Source organism: Argentina silus (genome assembly GCF_951799395.1).
Source record: "Argentina silus genome assembly, chromosome: 10".
Lineage (NCBI taxonomy): Eukaryota > Metazoa > Chordata > Actinopteri > Argentiniformes > Argentinidae > Argentina > Argentina silus.
In genome coordinates this window covers 15,227,222-15,250,269 of record NC_139664.1, presented here as the reverse complement: position 1 = coordinate 15,250,269, position 23,048 = coordinate 15,227,222, and the positions used below count along the sequence as shown (strand labels likewise).

At 43.5% G+C, this 23,048-nt stretch overlaps 1 protein-coding gene across 2 annotated transcripts; it reads left to right on the top strand.

The window, feature by feature from the left end:
* Nucleotides 1–1,965: 1,965 nt before the first annotated feature.
* ankib1b (ankyrin repeat and IBR domain containing 1b) lies at nt 1,966–23,016 on the top strand. Of its 2 annotated transcripts, none has more exons than XM_083679088.1 (20): nt 1,966–2,120; nt 5,193–5,452; nt 6,515–6,815; nt 7,293–7,475; nt 8,462–8,579; nt 9,507–9,715; nt 10,579–10,667; nt 10,814–10,958; nt 12,519–12,685; nt 13,454–13,542; nt 14,093–14,223; nt 15,204–15,338; nt 15,622–15,708; nt 15,808–15,874; nt 16,019–16,164; nt 16,397–16,575; nt 16,748–16,799; nt 19,024–19,135; nt 19,643–19,686; nt 19,914–23,016. In XM_083679088.1, exons 2-20 carry the CDS (start codon nt 5,265–5,267, stop codon nt 20,706–20,708), a joined length of 3,237 nt encoding a protein of 1,078 aa, XP_083535214.1. In that variant the 5' UTR covers nt 1,966–2,120; nt 5,193–5,264; the 3' UTR covers nt 20,709–23,016. The 2 variants fall into 2 exon arrangements, with proteins under 2 accessions (XP_083535214.1, XP_083535213.1); XM_083679087.1 differs by having other exon boundaries at nt 19,024–19,147.
* The last annotated feature ends 32 nt before the right edge of the window (nt 23,017–23,048 follow it).

Genomic DNA, 23,048 nt, shown 5'->3' with positions numbered 1-23,048 from the left:
ATATCCATCTCTCCAGGGGGCTTGGCACCCTACAGACCCCTTGTATATGATTAGCAAAACCTAGGATGTGCCAGAAGGACCTGACCAGATTGGTATCTTACCCTTGAAATCAGTGTGGTTCTAATGCGTAGCCCTTGTCGGCTACGTATCTGTGCAAACGCGGTCCTGTCTGGTAACATATTCTGTTGCTGGGAGATGGAGAGGAAGAGAGTTTGGGAGAGGGAGAGTGGCAGGGACTGGAAATATGAAAAAAATGCATACCTGCCATTATGTGGAAATTCACTGCCTGAAAACTGATGAATTGTATTTACTAACCTGGGTTAAAAACAAATGTAAATACTGCCATTCCTTGATAGTGCCCTCCTCTTGACCTGAGCCCAGTGCTCAGCAACTGCCTAACCTAGCTAAGTTAGTTAGCTCATTTAAGCTAAGTTAAATGTTTATCAGCAAGAGATGCTCTCCACTCTAGCAACTATCCAGCTGGCTAAAAAGCAGTGTTTAACCAAAGCCTAAAGTAATTAATTTGATAAACTGCAGCTAAGTGAAGGCCTCCCAGACAAAAAAAGGACAGTGACATGCTGAAAATCCAGACATTTTGGAAACAATTTGATTGTGGTGAATTTGATTGATGCCATATGAGGCCTAATTACCCATCTTATAGTCTGACTATGAGGCACTGCATGAGGTTCTTCTCAATATGTGCTTGGTGGACGCCTAAGTGCAACACCCACTCCTAACAAGTTGGCCTTTACTCTGGTCAGTGAACAACTATAGCCTTTAGAAGCTCTGAACAGATTTCTGTTACACGTCCCATAGAATCCCAGTCACAAAGAAGAGTCTACTATTAAATTACATTCAGTGGAAAACCTTCTCAATGTTTTATTCTCCAAACATAGTGGCAATAGGATTACATCAATATTCATTTAATAAGCTGATAAAGCTGATAATAAAGGTGTTGTGAATAGGGGGGAGGAGCTGAGGGGCTTAAGTCAGCGACCAGTGTGTTTAAGTATGTGTGCCATAGTTCTCCACCATAGTGTGTACATATGCAGTCCCCTACAATCATTTAAAAGCTTTGGATTGGTGTGGGCATGGGTTTCGGTTTACACCAGTGGGGGAGTGCACAATTGAATTATGTGTACTCCAATGCCATCTAGTGGTCAGGTTTTGTACACACAACAAAGACTGTACTGACACACATTAATGAGAAATAGTAGGCCTAGTGCGTAGGTTTTTTTTGGTAATTTTGAGCAAATGGGAATTTAAAAAAGAACCGCTCCGTCAACAACAATTGGATCTTATTCCTTTGACTAAGCCGTAGCCTATATTTTATAGCGCTAGCCATTTTTACAATGACATTGTCACAAAGTGGGAAAGTGGACGGCGCAAGGGACAACCCTTCAAAGTTAATCATTCTAAGAATACAGGAAAAGTTAGTTTTTCGAAAATAAAAAGCACTGTAGCATGTATCTGGCATTTTCCTCCAGCATATTCATTAGAAAGTGAAAGCAACAGTATGAATAGGGTCAGGAATAGATTTAGCGGTAGGGTTTAGTTTAGGGTTAGGGCAAAGGTCAGGGTTAGGTCCAGGGTCAAATTGAATTCTTAAATTAAAGCGTTTTAACACCAACATCATTTCCTGAACCCGGTTCCCACCACTAGGGTTGGGTATCAAAAGGCTAGGGCAGGGCTGGGACCATCATGTTTACTCCAAGGAAAAGTACTCAACGCACTGTTTACGCACTCTTCATGCTCTACCCCCCTTGATTGAAAACGATGTTGTTGTTTTTTTACAAGGACTTTGTGTAGCCATGTTATGAATAGTTTTTAGGAGAGGGATGTGCTCCCAATCGATGGAACCTGTCAAAACTACGCGGTAATCCCTCCTGCACAGGCACATTGCATGGCAGTCCTGAGAACAGGCAGAGTAGTCTGGGTTGAGCGTCACTCAGTAACAAAACAGAAAGAGGGCAAGAAGGTACACAGACAGCAACGCCAGAGGAGCAACACCTTTGAGTCTACACGTAAAGTGGAATATCAGCACAGAATAACAATAGAATTGAACTTCTAAGTGACTGTCGAAGCGCGAGATTGCGGACAATATCCACGAGCCTCTTCTTGTAAGTTTTATCTAGCTCGCTAGCCAATCATGTTCTAGCTAACGTTAGCTAACTTTTGCCTTGATGCAGCCAGGTTGTGATCTGTTAGCGTTAGCGAGTTGACGCTGGAAAAAAGAATGTATTATATCGTTTAGCAAGCGAAATGATTTGCCATTATCCTCCAAACCCCCCGACACATTGTCTAGCTTGCTAGTCAGGTACTTCATAAAAGCCAGCTAATCATCGACAACACTGCGAACGGTTAGCTGCCTACCTAATCTGACAGTGATGGTGAAACGCAGATTTATTTCTCCCCCCCCTAGCAAGTGTAGCTAGCTACCTACAGTAGGCAACTCCTTTAGTTCAACGAGTTTGTTGTTTTGTAACAATAACACTTAATTGTTATACCTTTATTTCCAAAATAGGCTTGCTATCTAAATGTGTTAATTAAGCCAGCTAGTTAGTTTGCTGTAAATGCAATTTCGCTAAGTAGCTAGCTAACGCTTTAGCAAGTGGAAATCGGATAGCAAAGGCCTGGGTCTGGGAAAACGACGCTATACAGCCAGCGGTTAACTGTTGATAAGTTGTTGTGTTGTTGTTCACAGTGTCGCATACTCGCGTTGCATGTGGGTAGCTACCTAGTTGGCTAGCAGGGAGGGTAAATGATTTGCTATACTAATCAAACAATCTATCTGACGGGATTGCTTTAGCTTCATATTCTGCTATAAAATTCCTCTGATCATAAATGTGATGCAAATTGACAGATTGGAGCAGCAGTGTACACGACAGGGGTAGCCAACCACAGTGTGCGGTTTGCCATGCCAGCTCAGTTAGCTAGCTAGCTACCTACCTACCTAACTTCTTTGTTTTGCTATCTTACAACAAGTCACAAGCTCTGTTAACTTCAGTCTGAGGAGAAACCACGAGCTAGATTAGATATTTAGTTGATATAGATACATGTAGTGAAATCCGGCCAGATCCAGCACGTAACCATGACCCATTTCTCAAATCAAAATGGCTTATTTATTTCTGCCTAGGCCTAAATCATGTTGCTTATCTAGCTACAGTGGTAGCATATCATGATCACAGCTCTATCTTACTTCAGCTAGGAGACAGATTGGTAGAAATGCACCACATACCATTGGTAAACATATGTAAGGTCATGCCTAGTGCTTGCTGACAGACCACCTGAATTGATTTGTATTTAGTCTTGCCCTACATGTTGTTGTTATCCCTGTGCATGCTGCTGAAGCAGACTTCTGATCTAGTCCTCTATAGATGAAGACATAAGGGCAGTTACGCGTAAAAGGACCCATGAGGATGAAAATGTCAAATTCATCAGAGCATGTCAAATTGGGTTAGGGTTAAATCTAGATTTTGGGGAAATGAAATCAGAAATACATTTCTTAACCATCTTCCATCATAAGAATTGGGATAAGCTTTGACTTCTGGTCAAACATATGGAAAAGCATATTTAAGAAAACATCTACCAGGAAAAAGTCTTTAATGGTGTTTAGAAAAACATGCAGTCTCATTGATGTTCAAATGTAGACCCCTGTCCACTAATATCAACACTTACATTTAGTTTTTAAGAAATGGTTTGGCTTCTGTAAATTTAAGAATCATTGCGTAGTCTCTGGATCATTCTGATACCAACAATTGGTATCAGAATGACCAACTCAAATCAGTAATGGAATTACTGAAATTGAATTGACTACATTCACTTATTGTTCAGGTTGGATAGAACCTTCTTCAGCTGTCCCTTTTAAGTTCCATGTAGAACCCTTTTGGTTTCCATGTAGACTCCTTTTCACAGAAGGTTGTACATGAAATCCAAAAGGTTTCTTCCACAGGGACAGACGAAAAACAGTGGGACATCATACAGTAGTAGTTACAAACCACCGCATCAACATCCTCATCTCATGCTCCAAAAAATGGAGACTTTATTGTTGTTGAGTACAGTGGGGAAACCAAAGTCAACAAATCACACATGTAGTGCAAGAAACTGCCATTGAGAATGATGACATACTCACACACATCTACAAAAAGGACAGCAAGGGATTTGTCTACATCATTAAAGAGCACACTGTAATCCACTTCACTTACTGCAGCTCAACAACCAAAAGAGATATTTTCAAACTCAAAGTATCATATGATAGCTAACACCCCACTCTTTCTGCAGACGTATGTTCATCTTAATTAGAATTTTGGGGAAACGTGGGTTTGAGTTTTGGGGAAACGTGGTTATATAAAAAACCCAGGGAGATTTTATGGTCACTCCGTTACCAAACTTTGAATCTTCACAGTTCTTAAAGTAAACGTGTTTTGTTTGGCATGTGTTTGAAAGTGAAAAATCGAGTCCCAGCATCATTCTGTTACCATGGAATTGCCCATAAGCTAAATTGGATGGAGGCTTAACTAGAAAGAAGCCAATGTCTCGTTACATCACTTTTCTAAAACATTTACATGATTTATAATTATTATTATTGTGTTGAACTGAACCTTTTATATGCAGTTTGTGTGTTGTAAGCCATGACAATGTAAACTGGGTGGAGAGAGACCTGCCTCATTTTTCTGTGTAGAACAGTAGGAGCATCTCTGTGTCCACATGGACATATGGCACTGGTGGAAGCGATATGCTGAACTCTGCATGTTGTTCTCCCACTGCGGTTATCATACACAAATCTCTCTCCGCAATAGATCCTGGTCTCAGTGGGGTGATGACAGTTGGCAGGGAGAGTCGGAAGCCCTCAGTGTTACCAGAGGAAGTCTTGTCCTTCTCTCCTCAGGAGCTTAATTGGCACATTGAGTCACTCAAAAAATAGCAGAAAACAAGGTGCATGTGTGGAAGGGGACATGGATACTAGCTGCTCTCCTCAGCTCTCGGTTACACCTCGTAGTTCTAGAAGGTGGTTAGCACGAGGGTGGTGACCAGTATTTCTCGAACTTTCGAAAATAATTTGTGAGTTGTTAATCAAGGAGACTTAACCAGACATTCTACCTGAAAAATATTCATTTTCATCTTTTTACTGTTGTTGTGTAGCCTGAGATCAAGTGCATTCTTAGGGTAACTCTCTTCTCTTTCTGTCTCAGGAGCTTCAGCATGCTGCCTGTTTGCACTTGGACCGGTTGAAGAGAGCTGACAGCCTAGCTTGGAGCTGAGCGATGGGGAACACGGCGACCAAGTTCCGCAAGGCACTGATCAATGGAGACGAAGGCCTGTCGTACACGCTGTACGAGGGCAACCCACAGTTCAAGGAGGCGATGGACCCTAACACCTCCTATGGGGAGCCTTATCAACACAACACTCCACTGCACTATGCTGCTAGGCATGCCATGACCCGGCTGCTCAGGTGAGGACCAGACCCACAACAACTACCTTACTTTATCCAATATACCTGTGTGTGTCTGTGTGTGTGTCTGTGTGTGTGTCTGTGTGTGTGTCTGTGTGTGTGTCTGTGTGTGTGTCTGTGTGTGTGTGTGTGTGTGTGTGTGTGTGTATGAACACTAGACAGACAACCTCAGTCAGCTCTATTTAAAGATGACCTGTTTATTTATTTTTTCTGATAAGGTCTAATTGGCAGTGGATTAGGCATGATTCTGCTTTGTTGTGTTTTTAAGGGGGGGAGAGTGCAAAATGCTTGGCTATGTTGCTTGACTGCATTTTGTTGTAGCATTTTGTCTTCTGATGCCCAGAAACAAATGGCTGAACCTTGGTTAATATCTCATGTTTGATGTTTTCAAACGTCAGCAAATTATGCGGCTCTGGTATAACTTGTCGTCTTGAAAGAAAAGACAAGATCTTCACCATTCATCATTCAGAGCACCCGCAAAATCTTCCTCAAAACCATGATGTTATTTCAAAGAGTTCAATTTAGTTCAATGACTTTTCATTCATTCATCATTATGCACTACCATTCTAGGTGTTTGTGATAGTCACTTCACTGTCCAGGACGAGCGTCACAGAAATGTTATGGTGCTCCATCCATCTCTACGGCTGTGTTCATTCCCATCTGCCCCTCTGTGAGACCATCTGTTAGAAATACACAGGAATGCATCACGCTGAGCTGTGAGGCTCTATGGGTCTCAGTCGGTCCCTAACACTAGAATAATATAGCAGGGCACCAATTTCCATACAACTTGTACTGAAACATTCTCTGGAGGCTTTCAGAAGGAAACTCTTGTGTTGTACTCATGCTCTGTTCTTGGTTCCTCATCACGCTTTCATCTAGACTGATTTTGAATCATCTAGACCGAGCTTGAATGTCAATTCTTCATACATGATGTATGTTGGTATGACCTTAATTGGAATGTTTTTTATTGTACAGGCCTATGTGGTGATATGCTGTGTATTTTTTTTTGTGGTATATCCCCTGAATAACCCCCCCCCCCCCGCCCCCTTCTGATTCCCACAGGTCCTTTCTCTTCAGCAAGGATGGCAACCCCAACAAGCGCAACGTGCACAACGAGACGGCTCTCCACCTGCTGTGCATGGGGCCTCAGATCCTCATGTCAGAGGGGGCACTGCACCCGCGCATCGCCCGGCCTTACGAGGACGAGCAGAAGAGAGCCGAATGCCTCCAGATCATCCTGAAGTGGACCGGTGCCAAACTGGACCAAGGGGAGTACGAGAGTGCCGACGTCAACGCCACTGACAACAAGAAGAACACCTCTTTGCACTACGCCGCTGCCTCAGGGATGAAGACGTGCGTGGAGGTTAGAAGGATTCCTATTTCCTGCCTCCTGCTCAGTCTCTGGTCTCTGCGGGTCAATGGCCCCATTTGAATACTCTTAAAATGCCTCCTTGCTTGAAGTTGTCATTGATCTGACAAGATTGAATTTGTGAAATCAATGCAGTAAGCTTACTTTGACGTATCCGATCATGTTAGATCACTTCAAACAAGGGAGTAAGTGCTTGAACAGGGCCACTCTGTCAACCTATTAGAGGTCTCAGGAATACAATGATTCAGCAGGTTTAGTCGGAGGCATCTACAATATGCTTATGCAGTCTTTTCTCCAATACACCGATTTGTAAATGTGTCCAAGAAGACTAGAAAGGATAGCCAGGGGCTGAGTAGTTCAACATAGTCAGTTCCAATTTTATAGCATAGAATGTCTGTCTTATTGATTTTTCTTCTAACATGCAAAAAAAAAAAAAGAGAAAAAGAAACGCTCCTCTCCCTCTCCCTGTAGGTCCTCGTGAAGAGAGATGCTGACTTGTTTGCGGAAAACGAGAACAGAGAGACGCCGTGTGACTGTGCTGAGAAGCAGCACCACAAAGAGCTGGCCCTCAGCCTGGAGTCTCAGATGGTCTTCTCACTGGCCCCGGAGGCAGAGGGCATAGAGGCCAAGTACGCCGCCCTGGACCGCAGAGAGGTGACGTCACCGCACCACACAGCTACATATGACACCATCCTGTCATCATGGGTTCTTATTCTCATTCTATGTCCCACTACGACCACCATAGTATATGCCATTTAGCTGACGTTTTTCTTTTATTATCCAAAGCAACTTGCAGTAAAGTGAGTGCCTTTACTAAATTCCCAGCGGGAATCGAACCCACGACCTCAGTGTTTTCTAATGCCTGGCTCTACCAACTGAGCCACACTGGATCATGGGGCCTGAGCTGAACTATGAGGAGGACTGATTTTACTTCAAAGTTTGATTTCATACTGTAGGTCTTCAAGGAATGAGCATAGGGGCCTGAAATTTGTTTGTAGTTGTATACTAAGTTTGTCAAAGATCCTCTCATGCTAAGTTTTATTACAATGTTTGAATTATATATAAAACATGGGGCTATATATAATGTATATATGTGCGTGCGTATAATGTATAATATATAAAATAAATGTTTTATAGCTTTTCTATGCCTTGAACTGTATTGGGTTTTGTTGGGGCTGAAAAATATATTTAATGTAAGCATTCAGATGAGACAGACTGAACAAACAAAGGACTGGTGTGAAAAACGTACTGCCTCTATAAAAGGCATAAGAACATACTGTAGCCTTCAAACAATAAAGGGAAGAAGCCTGCGGTGCTGCACTGAAAAATACTGTACTCCACTCCTAAGACTTGAGCTTTTTTTTGTTTTTTTTTGTTTAGCATTGCTGGAACTATGGGACTATCTTTGACTGTAGTCCAATGTTCTTGCTGGAGTCAGCTGACCACTTGTACACAGAGACAGCAGCTGTGCTCTGCTCCTGGCTATATACACAGAGACAAAAATATCAGTGTTTGTCTCACTTGTGCATGTGACTGCTATAATCAGTTTGCTCTCTCTGTGTACACCCAAAGAGAGTCATGTATCGCTCTCTGTCTTTGTTTTGTTTTTAACACCTCTCCCCCTCTCTCTGTTATTGTAGCTGTACGAGGGCCTGCGGCCTCAGGAGCTGCGTCGCCTGAAGGACATGCTGATAGTGGAGACAGCAGACATGCTGCAGGCCCCTCTCTTCACCGCAGAGGCTCTGCTCCGGGCACATGGTACATAACGCTAGCCTAACGCGGTGGGGTCTCACACACACACACACACACACACACACACACTCACTCACTCCTAGTGAAGTGATACAGTGATGTCACCCACTATGACCTGAAATGATAGAGTACATCTTTATTTAGAACAAGGCAACTTTATTACTTAGGGCAGTTAACCTATGGGGCTACAGCTGTACATCAGACAGGGATAGCTGACACACAAAAGACTGACTATACAGTACAGACAGACAGGGAGACTCTGTGTTTGGAGAAGGCTGTCTATTTGTTCAGTTTGAGCTCTTTCCAGGACACTAACAAAAAAGCCTTCTCATTAACTGATTTCCAAGGCTACACATTACATTCTCTATCAGTCTGGATCGAAACCCTTCTCTCATGGTATTGTATACACTTGGGCATTGGCTGCTTTTTTCTGCAGATATTTCCTTCTGGCCCTGTTCAGATAAGTCTAGTAGTGGGCTTCTAAATGATAATCTAATTGCTTTGCTGCTTGCTATAATCATCTCCAATTATACAAGCTGGTTTCCTTGTAGGCTGTGCTACATGTGAGATGTTCTTATGGGAATACGGGTGAGAGTTTGACCCCTGAATGCAGCTATATTTATTCTGCACTGAGGGAATCTTGTCTCATATACTGTTCTGTTCTGCCTTAACTTTCATCCCCGAACTGAATTCCTTGTGAAGTTTGCAGCCTTATATTAAGAGCGTTAATACTTAAAGCCCTAAGCACAAAGATAATGACCTGCACTTGTGATATCAATAAGGTTTTTAATTCAATGAGGCCAGAGGAAGCTCCAGTGGACAGGGCATAATCCAAACGAGGTCATGTAGAGGTTGAGGGATTTGATTGGTAGTTTTTTGTACGAGGGTGACCTAATTGCGAGTGCTGACTGGAGTGTGTCTGGCGCGGCTCAGACTGGGACAGGGAGAAGTTACTGGAGGCCTGGATGTCCAACGCCGAGGAGTGCTGTCAACGCTCGGGGGTGCAGATGCCCAACCCGCCCCCCAGCGGGTACAACGCCTGGGACACCCTGCCCTCCCCACGGACGCCCCGCACCACCCGCTCCTCCATCACCACCCCCGACGAGATCAGCCTCACCCCCGGCGACGAAGAAACGCCCCTGGTGAGATCAGCAGTGTCAGGGGGGTCACATGTCATGTCTGCCTCCCAATTCTAAGCCCTTTTCCCTGAAGTGGTGTAAGAGCCCATTGGCCGTGAGTGCACATTTAATGGAAAAGGGGAGATAATTGGGATAGTCGCCGATAGATTCATACTGGTGCTTATAGAACAGTGGCGTTTACAGATGATTACCAGATGATTGATTTCAGGAAATACACATTATCACCTGTGGTAACGGAACCAGCCTGAACTGTTAAAATATGACTATCTGACACAGATTAGATTTGATCAGTAACTCAATGAAGGGAGTGTTTGTTTCACAATGGGGTGAATAGGCGAGCTAGTAAAACGATAATCTTCAACCTCAACTTTACTCACTCCAAATGACAAGTTCCACACTCAAGGGCTCCTATAAAGGTTACAGTTGATTGTATCACAATCACTTCTTTCACAGATCAATACTTCCATTGTTGAGTTAGAATGGATTCCTCAGTGCATTGTCTCTCAGTCTCTACAGTACAACAAGGACTCAGTGTGTGCAATAAAAGGAGGCCTACTCCATTTTTCCTGAGTTTTATGGAATAGAAATGATGTCAAAAGAGATGGCGTTGATGTTGATGGCGTGTCACATGCTTAGGGAAGATCTCCATGGCACCTGACCATATCACTGACAGTCAATAAAGGTTCTTTGTTTATAAGACTATATGGTTGCTATATCGCAAACATACCAAAACAACAAGATATAGGCTTTCAAACCTTTTTTTTTTGTTTGTTTGTTTAAAATATAAATTACACTAAACAAAAGTGCTATAACTCCTGTAATTATCATTCTCAGTGTTGTATTTGCTCCCCCTGTGGTTCTGACAGTGTGGTATCTGCATGTGCACCATATCCATTTTCGAGGAGCCTGTCGACATGTCCTGTGGCCATGAGTTCTGCAGAGCATGCTGGGAAGGGTGAGTGTTGTTTACCATTGATTTTTATTGATTTAATGAGCTAGTTTACCTTGGAATGTGATTATTAAAAACATACTGTGAGGACTGGGAGAAAAATAAAAAACCCTAGTGGGACAATTAACTTCTAGCATGTGTGTGCGTGTCAGGTTTCTGAACTTGAAGATCCAGGAGGGAGAAGCACACAACATCTTCTGCCCCGCCTATGACTGCTTCCAGCTGGTTCCTGTGGAGGTCATAGAGAGTGTGGTTTCCAGGGAGATGGACAAGCGCTATCTCCAGTTTGACATAAAGGTATAAATGTCAGACCAGCAAACACTGACTACAGAGAAAAATATGTTTTTGTAAAGGGCGCTTCCGTGTAAAAAGACCCATGAGGACCATATGTGAAATTCATCAAAGCCTATCAAATTGTGTGTCAAATGAAAGCTAAGAGTCTATGTTTGGGAAATCAAGTCAGAAATATATTTCTCAACCGTCTTCCATCATAAGAATAGTGATAAGCAAAGGCTTTGTAAAACCTTTTATTTTATTTTATTTTTATTTTCAGTTGGAATTGTTAAGTTGTGCATAGAGTTGTATGGTTTGTTAAACTTTGCTATCAAGGCTATGATGTTATTTTTTTGGCATACGTTTGAATGTGAAAAATCGAGTCCCCGCATCATTCTGTTACCGTGGAGTTGCCCTAAAGCAAGCTCTATTCAGTACAGTGTAGCTCTTACAGGTACACTTCACAGATTTTTTACCTCAAAATCACTGTCCAGATCACCGTAGGAATGTGTGGGCATGTGAAAACAATTCCAAATACCTTCTGTAGATCAAAAGCTAGTTATCGCAAGTTTTTATTCTGAGTGAGGTTATTTGGGGGTAATCACATGGTTCAGCAAACTGCAAGTAGCTTTAGGGAGAAGTGAGTTTACTGTTGGGGAATTGGCTACAGACCGGTTTGTTTACATCCATAAGCACTGTGCTGGTGCATACATCTTTTACTTGTTTACTAATGATCGTCTTTGCTTAGACAAGCCTCTGTCGTAGGATTTCATCATTTGGATATATTACTTCCTTGTCCAATAAGGCTATTTTTTTGCATATTTGTGCAAATTCTTTCATATTTCCTGGCTATTTACACAACAAAGACTACTTTTAACTTGCTGTTGAGTCGTGGTGACCAGCGGTGAAATGTTCCTTTAAGAGGAGATATTTCCTGATATTTAAGCACCATGTTCCAGTTCCAGTAACGGTGAGATTTATGTTCCAGTACATAGTATAAACAGACACTCTGGGAGGTTTCCACGTTGACCGTAACAATGGTACTCCTTATCTGGACGTGTCTGTGAATGACAGGTCTTAAGGCATGTCCTAACCTCTCCCTGTGTTGTCATGGAAACATCAACCCTTATTGGGTGGCTGTCATCGTTTTCTTTTCTGGGTCAGAGGTTAATAACTGACAAAGCGGGTGTTAGATTGCTGTTGAACCTGCACAACTTCGCAGCTTGAATTGCCTTGGAGTGACGGAAAAAAAAGTGTTGGGGGGGGAAAAAAAAATATAAGAATTGGTGTGAAGAAGGGTTGTAATTCTGGGTACATTATATGATGTAGTAGCCATATGACCTTCTCTGGTCAACGAAACCACTTGTTTTATTTGTGTCTTTGGAAATGTGGGATTGACCGATGTGTGACATTTAAACACACTCCGTCATCTAAACCAGCACTCACCAGTACACTTACTGTTGCTGATAAAACCCTTGTTGATGCACTGAAAATCTGAAGAAATATGTTTTTGCTAGCCTCCTCTGCTCTGTAGCCATATAACTTATTTAGACAGAACATTGTTGAATTGTTCCCCCCCCCCAGGCGTTTGTGGAGAACAACCCAGCCATCCGCTGGTGTCCCAGGGCTGGGTGTGAGAGGGCGGTGCGCCTGTCCACCCAGGGCCCAGGCAGCAGCACCTCTGACCCCCTCAGCTTCCCCCTGCTCAGAGCTCCGGCTGTGGACTGTGGCAAGGGCCATCTATTCTGCTGGTTAGTGCTGCCCTGTCTCTCTCTCTCTCTCTGTAGGAGCCATGTCATGACCTACATTGCATCTCATCTCCAGCGGCTTCTGATCATAATGTACAGATGGTCTAAATATGCATTTTGAAATGCTGGAATTAGTTTATCTGTTGCGGCGCTTGTTTTCATTTGGGCCTTAGTCTGCGACTCTGCATAACACACGTTCTCATTGATGGCATCTCATTAAATGCTATGACTGTCAAATTTGACGGCATGCGCTCATGGGACGGAATTAGAACAGAATATATGAATGATGTCCACCTCTTTCTGCACAAACCCTTGCGTGTATGCATGCTTGTGGCGTGTGCAGGTTCTCTGCTCTGGCTGGCATGGTAACAGGCTGAGGGAGTCCAACTCCCTGTGGCGCTCCACCTTCTGTCCACCACTAACAGGCCACTGGCCCAGCAGAACAGTTCCCCCCAGGTTCCGCCCAATGCCACGACCCCCCCAGTACCAAATGCCTGAGAACATTCTTCAGTTTTACCACAGAAAAGTAGTGCTATTTTCAGAAATTTCACAAGGCATTCTTTTCCTTGGGCTGCAGAGAATCGGCACATGAACAAAACACATGTTTCTTAACGGGAAACCAATTGATCTGTTATCCTCTCCTGCCTGCTCATTTTAAATACGTATCAATGTTTTGCATCTTACACATTACATGGCTATGGAGCTTTATGAATACTCTCTGTGTCGTGTGAGTCTATCTGTGGGCTAAGCAGCATAGTTGTGTGTCCACAGGGAGTGTCAGGGAGAGGCCCATGAACCCTGTGATTGCCAAACGTGGAAGATGTGGCTCGGAAAATGTAGTGAGATGAGGCCAGAAGAATGTGAGTGCCCCCCTGCCATTACTTGGGTTTTCCTTTCTCTTGATACTTGATCATGCTTTGTTAATTTCTTTCACTTCATTTGGTCTTTCAATTGCCTCTCTGTAATAGAGTCGTTATTTGGTCTTAAATGTCTAAATGCTTCTAAAGTCTGTGATAATACCCCCCCCTCCCTCCCGCCCCCCTTTCACACTGAAAATGCAGCTTCCGTCCTGCTTCAGTCATGGATGGAAAAATTTCCAATGTACCTTTTTTTATTGACCGATGAATGATTGACAGCTCACAGACCCAAGTGGCACACACAGAATCAGACATCAGTCATTCCCCTGGTGGTTTCATTTCAGCTTTTAAAAATTCTGCTGCAGGCATGCTTCAATAGCAGGAATTACTCTGTGTGAAAGGGGTTGTCAGAGGAAAAATATGCAACACACAGCGGTGGGATAAACCATTTTCCCTCTCAGCAGAGTGGTGTGTTGGTGTGTTGTTACTGAGCTGCTGGTAGGAGCCATTCTCATTATGTTAAATTGTGTTGTTTTTTTTTCCCTGCTGGAAGTGGCTGGCGTCAGTGAAGCTTACGAAGATGCTGCCAACTGCTTATGGTTACTCACAAATTCCAAACCCTGCGCCAACTGCAAGTCCCCTATTCAGAAGAACGAGGGCTGCAACCACATGCAGTGTGCTAAGGTAGGACACACACACACACACACACATACACACACACACACACACACACACACACACTCTCTTCTAGCCCAGTAGCTCACCTCCCATGACCACAAGACTAGCAGGGAAACGGAGGGGAGGGGGGGGCTCTTTTGTTTGCATTTAAATTATGCAAATGGAAATTAACACAGGGAGGTTAATTTGCTTTTACTGCATGAATGCATGGTTCTGATTGACCTGTCCCGCGATTTCACCGCTGGCTGGCCTGGACATAATCTCCCAAACACCCAACAGCAAATGGATGTTGTCTTTTGTATCATGTCCACCTGTGGCTCTCTAGTTGTCAGAGATGAATGAGTGTTTTGAGAGGAGAGACACGGATGTACCTCTGGGGGTCTCATCAGTGTCTCCGGAGGCCAGGTCTGTTGTATTACACGACATGCTGCTGTTGGGCTGTTGACTCGGTGTGACAAGGGACACTGTCTCGGTGTCAGTAAAGTACTAGGCCATCACTAAAGTGCTAGATGGGGAGCGTATCAGCCTCCACTCTCTTGACCTGTCATTACCTGTTGAGAAATGGCTTTTCCCCTGTTGCTTGGAAACGCAAGACTCACTGTTGCCAAGGGACCTCTCTCTCTCTCAGGACTGTATTGATTTTCTAGATTGTCATGCTAGCCTGGTGCCCCTCAGGACTATGTAGGTGTTTTAAGCATGGTTTGCTTTGTCACCGTGCAGCAGCGTTTTTTGGTGGAAATGAACCACGTCTGAAGAGAACTTTAGTGCCAATGATTCATGTAGAACATAGTTTGTTTTGTTGTTCATTGGCCCGGAGGGACTCTGTGCATTGTGTAGATGGGCGTAGTGCCTCCTAGTGGCTGGCCGTAGAAACCATTCAGACAGTCGATTAGGGGTTAGACTTTCAGGGATTCTGTGATTCGTATGTGTCTACGGTTGAGAACCTTGTATACAGCATGCTGATTGCCCTCTTGTGCTTCCTGCAGTGTAAGTATGACTTCTGCTGGATCTGCCTGGAGGAGTGGAAGAAGCACAGCTCGTCGACCGGAGGCTACTACCGCTGCACGCGCTACGAGGTCATCCAGCATGTGGAGGAGCAGTCCAAAGAGATGACAGTCGAGGTGCTCCATCTTTTTACATTCACATTTGTTGTACACACGCACAAACACAAAAAGGAACACACAAACACAAACACAGTCTAGTCTCGACCTCGAGAGAGGAACCCAAAGAGAATCCGCCTCCCACACATGTTGTGGTTGCTGTGCTTCGGAGGTACACATGTACCCTACAGCAATATTCCCTCATTCCAAACTCCACTCGCCCCTTTTCAGCCTGGGTCTGCCTGCCAGTGGAAATGAGATTACAGAAAGTGTGGAGACTGTAATCACCGTGTTGTCATTTCAGGCTGAGAAGAAGCACAAGAGCTTTCAGGAACTCGACCGCTTTATGCACTACTATTCACGCTTCAAGAACCACGAGCACAGCTACCAGGTAAGCAGGGCGGCGCTGGGCCACATTTGTATAATCCCTGTCTTTGCGCATTAGAAAATCTCAGCTAAAGTCTGAAGCCGCCTCTATCCACTCACTTAGCTGGAGCAGCGCCTCTTGAAAACAGCCAAAGAGAAGATGGAACAACTGAGCAGAGCCTTGAGTGGAAGTGAGTGGATATTTCCCTGAACTACACACTCTTTGGCATACTGAATCTAATCTAATATCTATGTAGGAGGGAAGAGATGCGTTGTGGATGAATTAGGTTGAGTGTAATCCTGCACTATGATCTCATCTCCTCGTATCTCATCAGGGGAAGGAGGCCCACCTGACACTACTTTCATTGAAGACGCGGTCCTTGAGCTGCTCAAGACTCGACGCATACTCAAGTGCTCTTACCCCTACGGTTTCTTCTTGGAACCTAAAAGCACAAAGAAAGAGATTTTTGAGCTTATGCAGGTACTGAGAGAGAGATACAGACAGACAGACAGACAGACAGAGTGTTCACAGCAGGCAGTCATATGAAACATGTATTGTCAAAAGGTTCTTATGCTCTCTGTCAAAAACTCACATTCTGTAAAATGCTTTCTCTGTAATGCACAGTGTATGATATCTTATCAGCCCATATGGACTGGACACCTGCAATGGTGCAAGACATGTAACTGAACAAATGAATGAACCCTATCCTCAGACGGACCTTGAGATGGTGACGGAGGACCTAGCTCAGAAAGTCAACCGGCCTTACCTCCGAACGCCACGCCATAAAATCATCAGAGCTGCTTGCCTGGTCCAGCAGAAGAGGCAGGAGTTCCTGGCGTCAGTGGCTCGTGGTGTGGCCCCCAACGACTCCCCTGATGCCCCTCGTCGCAGGTGGGCGTCCCGTCCCCGTCCCCCATCCCCTCACACACTACACACACAGCTTGACAGGCACAGATCCAGTTGTCCTGTCATGACTTTTCCTTTGGAATTGTTGCGTTTATTATTTATTTGTATTTAAATGGCACATGTTCAGAATAATGTATTTAGCTTTTTGTGTTTTCAGTTTTGCTGGTGGAACGTGGGACTGGGAGTATTTAGGTTTTGCATCTCCTGAGGTAACTATCTGTGTTAGTAGATCCCTGTGTAATTGTCAAGGGCCTCTGCTCTGCCAATGTTTCAATAATCATCACTATGCGTAGAGTACAGCATGTGACTAGTATTGAATGTTCCACTCAATGTTACAGATGCTTGTTCTGGAAGGTTACTCAGTGGTGTTCTGTTACAATCTAAAGATCCTGAGGAATCTGTCAGTACTTGGAGGGAATGATGAGAGAGAGAACTGTCATAATTCAGGAAGCCAGCAGAAGGTGTTACTGAAGCCATCAGTATTTAATACAGAGGAAAGCAATATTCTCAAACGATTGCTGATTCACAAACACCGGATTGCCTTGTTTTGTTTCCTACCAATGGTAAAAGTCTTGTTGCTATTAATTATTTTTCATTACTCTTTATCCTTTCAATATTCATATTATTTATCACGTTTCTGTTGTATTTCCCGTTCAATACTCATTTGTTTGAGCTCGGGTTACTTGAATATATTAGTTTGACAGCGCAGTATTCAAATATTTCTCGCTCCTTGCCTTTGGATGGAATTCTAACGATTATTCCAAAGCTCCCAGCAAGAACATGGCTGTCAAATAAACATGAGTTCAATTAAGTCTCTTACCTTAGGATGAGAGAGATGACTGCAGATGGCTCTCAGTGGTTTTACATTGCTGGCAGAGCAGTCTGTCAACGACAGATTCAGAGCACACGGCACACTCCCCGCTCTCTAGCGTCTGTCAAACATAGCTTGTTCAATGGTTACTGAGCAGCCAGAAGTGGGTTGGTGCTGTTGGTGGTGTTCAAAATTTAATTACTGACAGTTTGTACAGTGGCGCCAATCTGATGTCACAAGCGAGCACACCTGTTTTCACATCTACACTTCAAACAAGCTTTTTGTTTTGAGACTGTTGGACACCTCCACTGCTAACCGCTAACTATCTGGCTAGCATTCGTATACCAACTCTCTGACGGAAATGAAAAACAACAGTGTGGGGCTGAGGGAAGCTCTTTTTCAGGCTCAATAGAATTTCATCCCCCGTGTTTCGCAGAAGATTGGATCACACTGGGTCTTTTATTTGGGTCTCCACCTCAGAATGTCAATACAAGGATAACAGCCATGGTGTTGGAGATACTGTGAAAAGAGGTTGCGTGCAGAGCAAACACTAGTGTTTTTAGAACAATTACTTGACTGATACCGACTTGGATGATACCGGCTGAATTTTGAATTGATCAATTTGTGACAGAATAATTGGCAAATGTAGAGCATTTTCTCGCAAATCAATACTACATGTCTGATAGATTAATGTTAAGTCTGTGTATTCGACATATATATCTGTTTCATGTTTGTATATGCATAAAACAGCCCTTTGCTTTTTGACCATGTTTTCTGCAGTTTTGCTCCCCTATCTAGATTGGTTTGCTCACTAACCACAGCCTAGATTCAGACTCATTAGCATTTTATTTAGTGTCAACATTGATTTGTTTGGTTGTGTGTCTCTTACACCATCATTACTATTTAATAGGCAGGCATAACATTCCTCTACTCTGAATCTCATCTTCACTTGGATCCAAATCCCCCTTTTTTGCCCAGAATACTCATCAGGCATCAATATTCAGTTTATAGTTGGAATGTTGCATACGATGTGAACTAGCATCCCTCTACAAATTAATTATCTTCTTTGTTTTGCTAAATGAAGATTGCCTTTCTCTCTTGGAATGGACTGAAAATGCCTTCTGTACATCTCTGTATAAAATGAGTAACCATGATTGGCTTTTTTTCCAAACGGGGCATATAGCCAACCGCCTGGGGAGAACAATTCAATTGATTCCACCTAACATGAATGTATGACTCCCTCAAGTGAAAATGCCTTTAGTGTGAAATTACAAGGTTTGTTCATCAATAAGAATGAAAGCAGTCTACTGTCTGTGTTTCCAAAGCATGTAAAGGCTATTAGGAGTCAATGAATATAGAGATGACATCGAGGCATTCTGCTGACCCATTACTTTCAATGTCTGGCCGTGGAGTTCTGTTTGGAGTGGGACCCGCTCAGGACTTCATAGTTGTCAAATTAGCCCTGTTTAATATGGCGCGTGTTGGGGATGTCATGATGGCAGTCCGGCGCTCAGACAAGACAATGCATGTTTGGAAGAGACTGTCAGAAGATGGGGGTCCAAGGTGACACCACCAGACATGTTGTCGGTGTGGTGGTGGTGATGGTGTTGTTGTTGTTTCAGGAGTATGCAGAGTTCCAGTACAGGAGGAGACACAGACAGCGGAGACGTGGGGACATGTCCAGCCTGCGCAGTAACACTCCCGACCCCGACGACCCCAGTGACAGCACTTTAGGTAGCTATCTAGGTAGGTACCTACATCACCTATCAGACTGTGGAAGGCAGAGCTACATGAAACTCCTATGTGTCTCCTTTTTGACAGAACTTTACTTATGTTGCACTGTGTAGCCTAGATGTAGGACTTGGCAGAATACGACTCCTAAAATGTATGAAGTAGGTAATTCATCCCCTCTCACTGGATAATAGATTAATCCTCCCTCTTGTCTCAATTTGTTTTCTCAGTAGCTTATTTGGACAACCTTTTGTCCTCTACAGCGCCTCATAGTCTATTTTGTAGGGCATTTTGAGTCAGTTAGCGCTGGCACCACATTGCCAATTGTTTAATGTTGTAGTGTGTTGTTTTCACCCCTGGCTTGTTGTTGCTACCTTTTATGTGCTGTAACGAGAGCTGTGTTCATCTTGGCAGATGTTGACTCTTTACTGGAGGCTGAGTGATTTGAGTCGTGAGTTTCTTTCAGTGTGCTCTGTTATTTTGACTGCGGGTATTTCTTGGTTCACACAGACGCACAGGAAATTGGAGGCGGCAGAAGACAAGGTCCCCCTATGGTGAGTTCAGCATTTTTTCCTACTTACGCAAGCTTGAAATTGTATTGGCTGCCAGACGAGGGCATTTAAAAAAAGAGAAAAAGAAGTCAATTTTTTGAAGAAGACCTTGCTTTTAATGAATTAGTTGTCTAACTTCCTTTCAAATGGGCTTCAAGGAGAGTGCAGATGTCAGTGTTATTCAGCTCGACTTTTCACATCTGTATCTTGTGTGCAATCGTTTGTTGCAGGGCCTCGGCTCATTGGATGAGGATGATCCCAACATCCTATTGGCTATCCAGCTCTCCCTACAAGAGTCTGGGCTGGCCATGAGCAGGGAAAACCAGGAGTTCCTGGCCAATGAGGCGTCTCTGGGGGCCATCGGCACATCCCTCCCCTCCAGACTGGACCCACCTCCCCCAAGCATGGATGTGCCCCGTGCCGCCCTGAGCAGCTCTGAGCTCCTGGAGCTGGGCGACAGCCTGATGAGATTGGGCAACATCAGCAGCCAGTACACCCCGCAGCGCCGCAACGACAATCTCAACCCCTTCGGCGGCAGCAGCGAGCCCCCGGGCGGGCTTTTCTCCTCCTCCAGCGACACAGACTCCACCAGCCACGACCCCGCGGCAAACGCCAACCTCCTGGGGAACATCATGGCCTGGTTCCACGACATGAACCCCCAGAGCATCACGCTCATCCCCTCCACCTCCTCCGACACTGACCTAGACGCACAGATGGCCAGCGCCCTGGAGGAGGAGGCCATCCTGGAGCCCCACAACAACAAGCCCCAGGAGGGCCTGAGCCTGGGGGGGGATGGGGGGCGCTGCCCACTCCGCGCCATGGAGGAGAAGGAGACTGAGAGGCCCACTCAGCTAGACCTGGTGGGCCTGGATGCCATGACCCTGCCGTACATGGTGGCAGACGCAGGGGATGACCACACCGGTGCTAACATCTGTCACACTGACACCCCCAAATGTGACTCTGTCTCTGACCTCCAGCCCAGCACCAGCTCGTCTGAGTGGGAGGAGCAGATACACCTGGTCTGATCACCTGGACCCATGCTAGAAATCTTCAGAAGGCTGAAAAACACTTTGAAATGCAAAGTAGAATGAATCAGGGCAAAGGAGGGAGAGAGTCAGGAGAGGATAGAATGTGTCCAAGTAGCCAGTAACAAGGGGAAAACCCCCCATCTAGCGCAGAAGGTTTATGAAAATGGTGTAGTTCAGTTTCCTGTGTTTACACAATACATCAAACACTTGAAAGCTGAAAATATGGGTATAAAATACCCCCAGGTCGACCGATAGATAGATAGATAGACCGTCGCATTCCTGCAAAGCAAGCACTATTAGAAAGTATAATCAGATGGATTGAATGGGTATTACCTGAATGGATATGTGCTGATACAGTAATGAAAATGTTGCTTCTCTCTCTAATCTGTTTAGACTAGAACTTTATATATTTATGAGAGAAAGAGAGAGAGAATTAAATACTTTTGCAGGATTTGTTCAAATCTTTTGATATCTTTTTCCACTGGAGTAAAAGCCTACTGTAAGTGTTTGGATAAGGTCTGAGGGGAGGGGGGAGGGGGGGTGTTTCAGCTGTATGTGAGAGCAGTGGCACTTGTTTCATCCCAATGTAATATGTACAGACTGACACCTGCTGTCATTCCTATTCATATCTGCCTCTGTTTTTGGGTAAGTTCTAGGTGCCAAACACTGGCTAGCAAAAAGCACAGTTTGCGACCACCAAGTGGATTTCCAGCAAATTGTGCCTGCTTTCATAGATCTGTGTTTCCCCCCAACCTATTAGAAGAAGATGGACGCGGGCGTGATGTAGAGTACTCAGAAAGACCGACGAGCAGCCCTGAAAGGAGAAAAAAAATCAACATGGCCGCTCTCGACCAAGTAGGAAAGGACAGAAGTAGTATGGATTACAATCAGATATTTTTTTCCTGTGATCTGTTGTTCAAACCTAATCACTGTAATTTGTCACTGGTCATTTAAACTGTAAGTAAGGCCTTGATAGGACTCAGCTACTGTACTTGAGGGCTGCAGCGGGTCTTTGAAACGGTTCTCTACGCAATTCATTGCAGTGCCTTTATGTGAATCTTTTTTTTATTTATTGCCACATTTCTTGAGTGCTTACAGTAATTAATGGTGAGTGTGTATACAAGCTACACCTGTTGTTCTAGTAATTTTACTCATAAGACTAACAGAGTGTCCAAACTTGACCTTTTTAATGACATTTTTATATACATTTGTAGCCTCCCTTCTAGTGTGTTTTCCAGATTATTTCCAGAGCATTTTTGTAATGCATTTAAATATAACACACTGATCTTACATGATTTTTGTATTGTGGGTCACAGTTGGTCAACGTACCACATCTCATTTCCAAACTTGGAAAAATGTTTTGTTTTACTTACTCTGTTCTGTTTTTGTTGTAGTTTGGGGGCTTTGGCCTTGTTGATGGATGAACAGGTTAATCTGTTGCTCAGTAACTGAAGTACAAAGTTATTAGTGTTCACTTTGGAACGGTATGTGTAAAGTGTATTCTGGAGCAGAAAACACTCAAATGCAGGACACTATATATTGAAAACTAACTATTGTTTATTTGAAATCGAAAGAAAGTCTGTTATCATGATTGAAAATGGGGTATTAAGATATACAAAATAACTAATTTGATAAAAAAAAAAAGAAAAAGATGTATTGATTTATTGTCTATAAAGTATATGTGGAATATAAGTAAGACAGTTATTTCAAAGTTTGACTTTATGAATTGGTCTTTCTCCAAACTGGTGTTTTGACTGTATTGAAGTAATCGTATGCTGACTCTTTAAACAGCAGTAAAACAAAATGTATTGCATTGAAATTAGTCTTGCGAATGTGAAGCTGTGAGTGCCATAAATGGAGCTAGTGAACTTGTGGGATTGATGTAAATTGGTTAAATTGGTTAAGTCGTGGAGTTAGAAAATCTATTGTCCTTTATGTAACAGTATGCTGTGCATGAATTGAGTACAAATTACATAGAATTTTATTTTATTTTATTTTATTTTTTTCATGGCATTCCAATGTCATGGCAAATTACTTCAAAAATGGCAAACGTATTTTGTAACCCATTGAATTTTTTTTTTTATTGTAAAGCAACTAATCCTTGAAATGCTATTTGCACTTTCATAGTCTATACTTGATACATTCCCTCTTTATATGAAAGATAATGTTTGATGTGTGGCCAATAAACTATGAGTTGAGTTTTGATTTTGTGCTGAATGTTATTTTATACAACTCCACATGTATGTTTCAATGCTCTCAAACATTGCATTTACATTTGAGTCATTTGACAGTACATATAACAATCATGACATGTAAGGCCCAGCTAGAAAAAAGCAA

What these genes read in the sequence shown, in the direction of transcription:
- ankib1b (XM_083679087.1), top strand. Translation starts at nt 5,265, where the DNA reads ATGGGGAACACGGCGACCAAGTTCCGCAAGGCACTGATCAATGGAGAC. An exon ending in ATCTCCAGTTTGACATAAAG is followed by an intron (nt 10,959 to 12,518) that starts GTATAAATGTCA and finishes CCCCCCCCCCAG; the next exon opens with GCGTTTGTGGAGAACAACCC. An exon ending in CACTTTAGGTAGCTATCTAG is followed by an intron (nt 19,148 to 19,642) that starts GTAGGTACCTAC and finishes TGGTTCACACAG; the next exon opens with ACGCACAGGAAATTGGAGGC.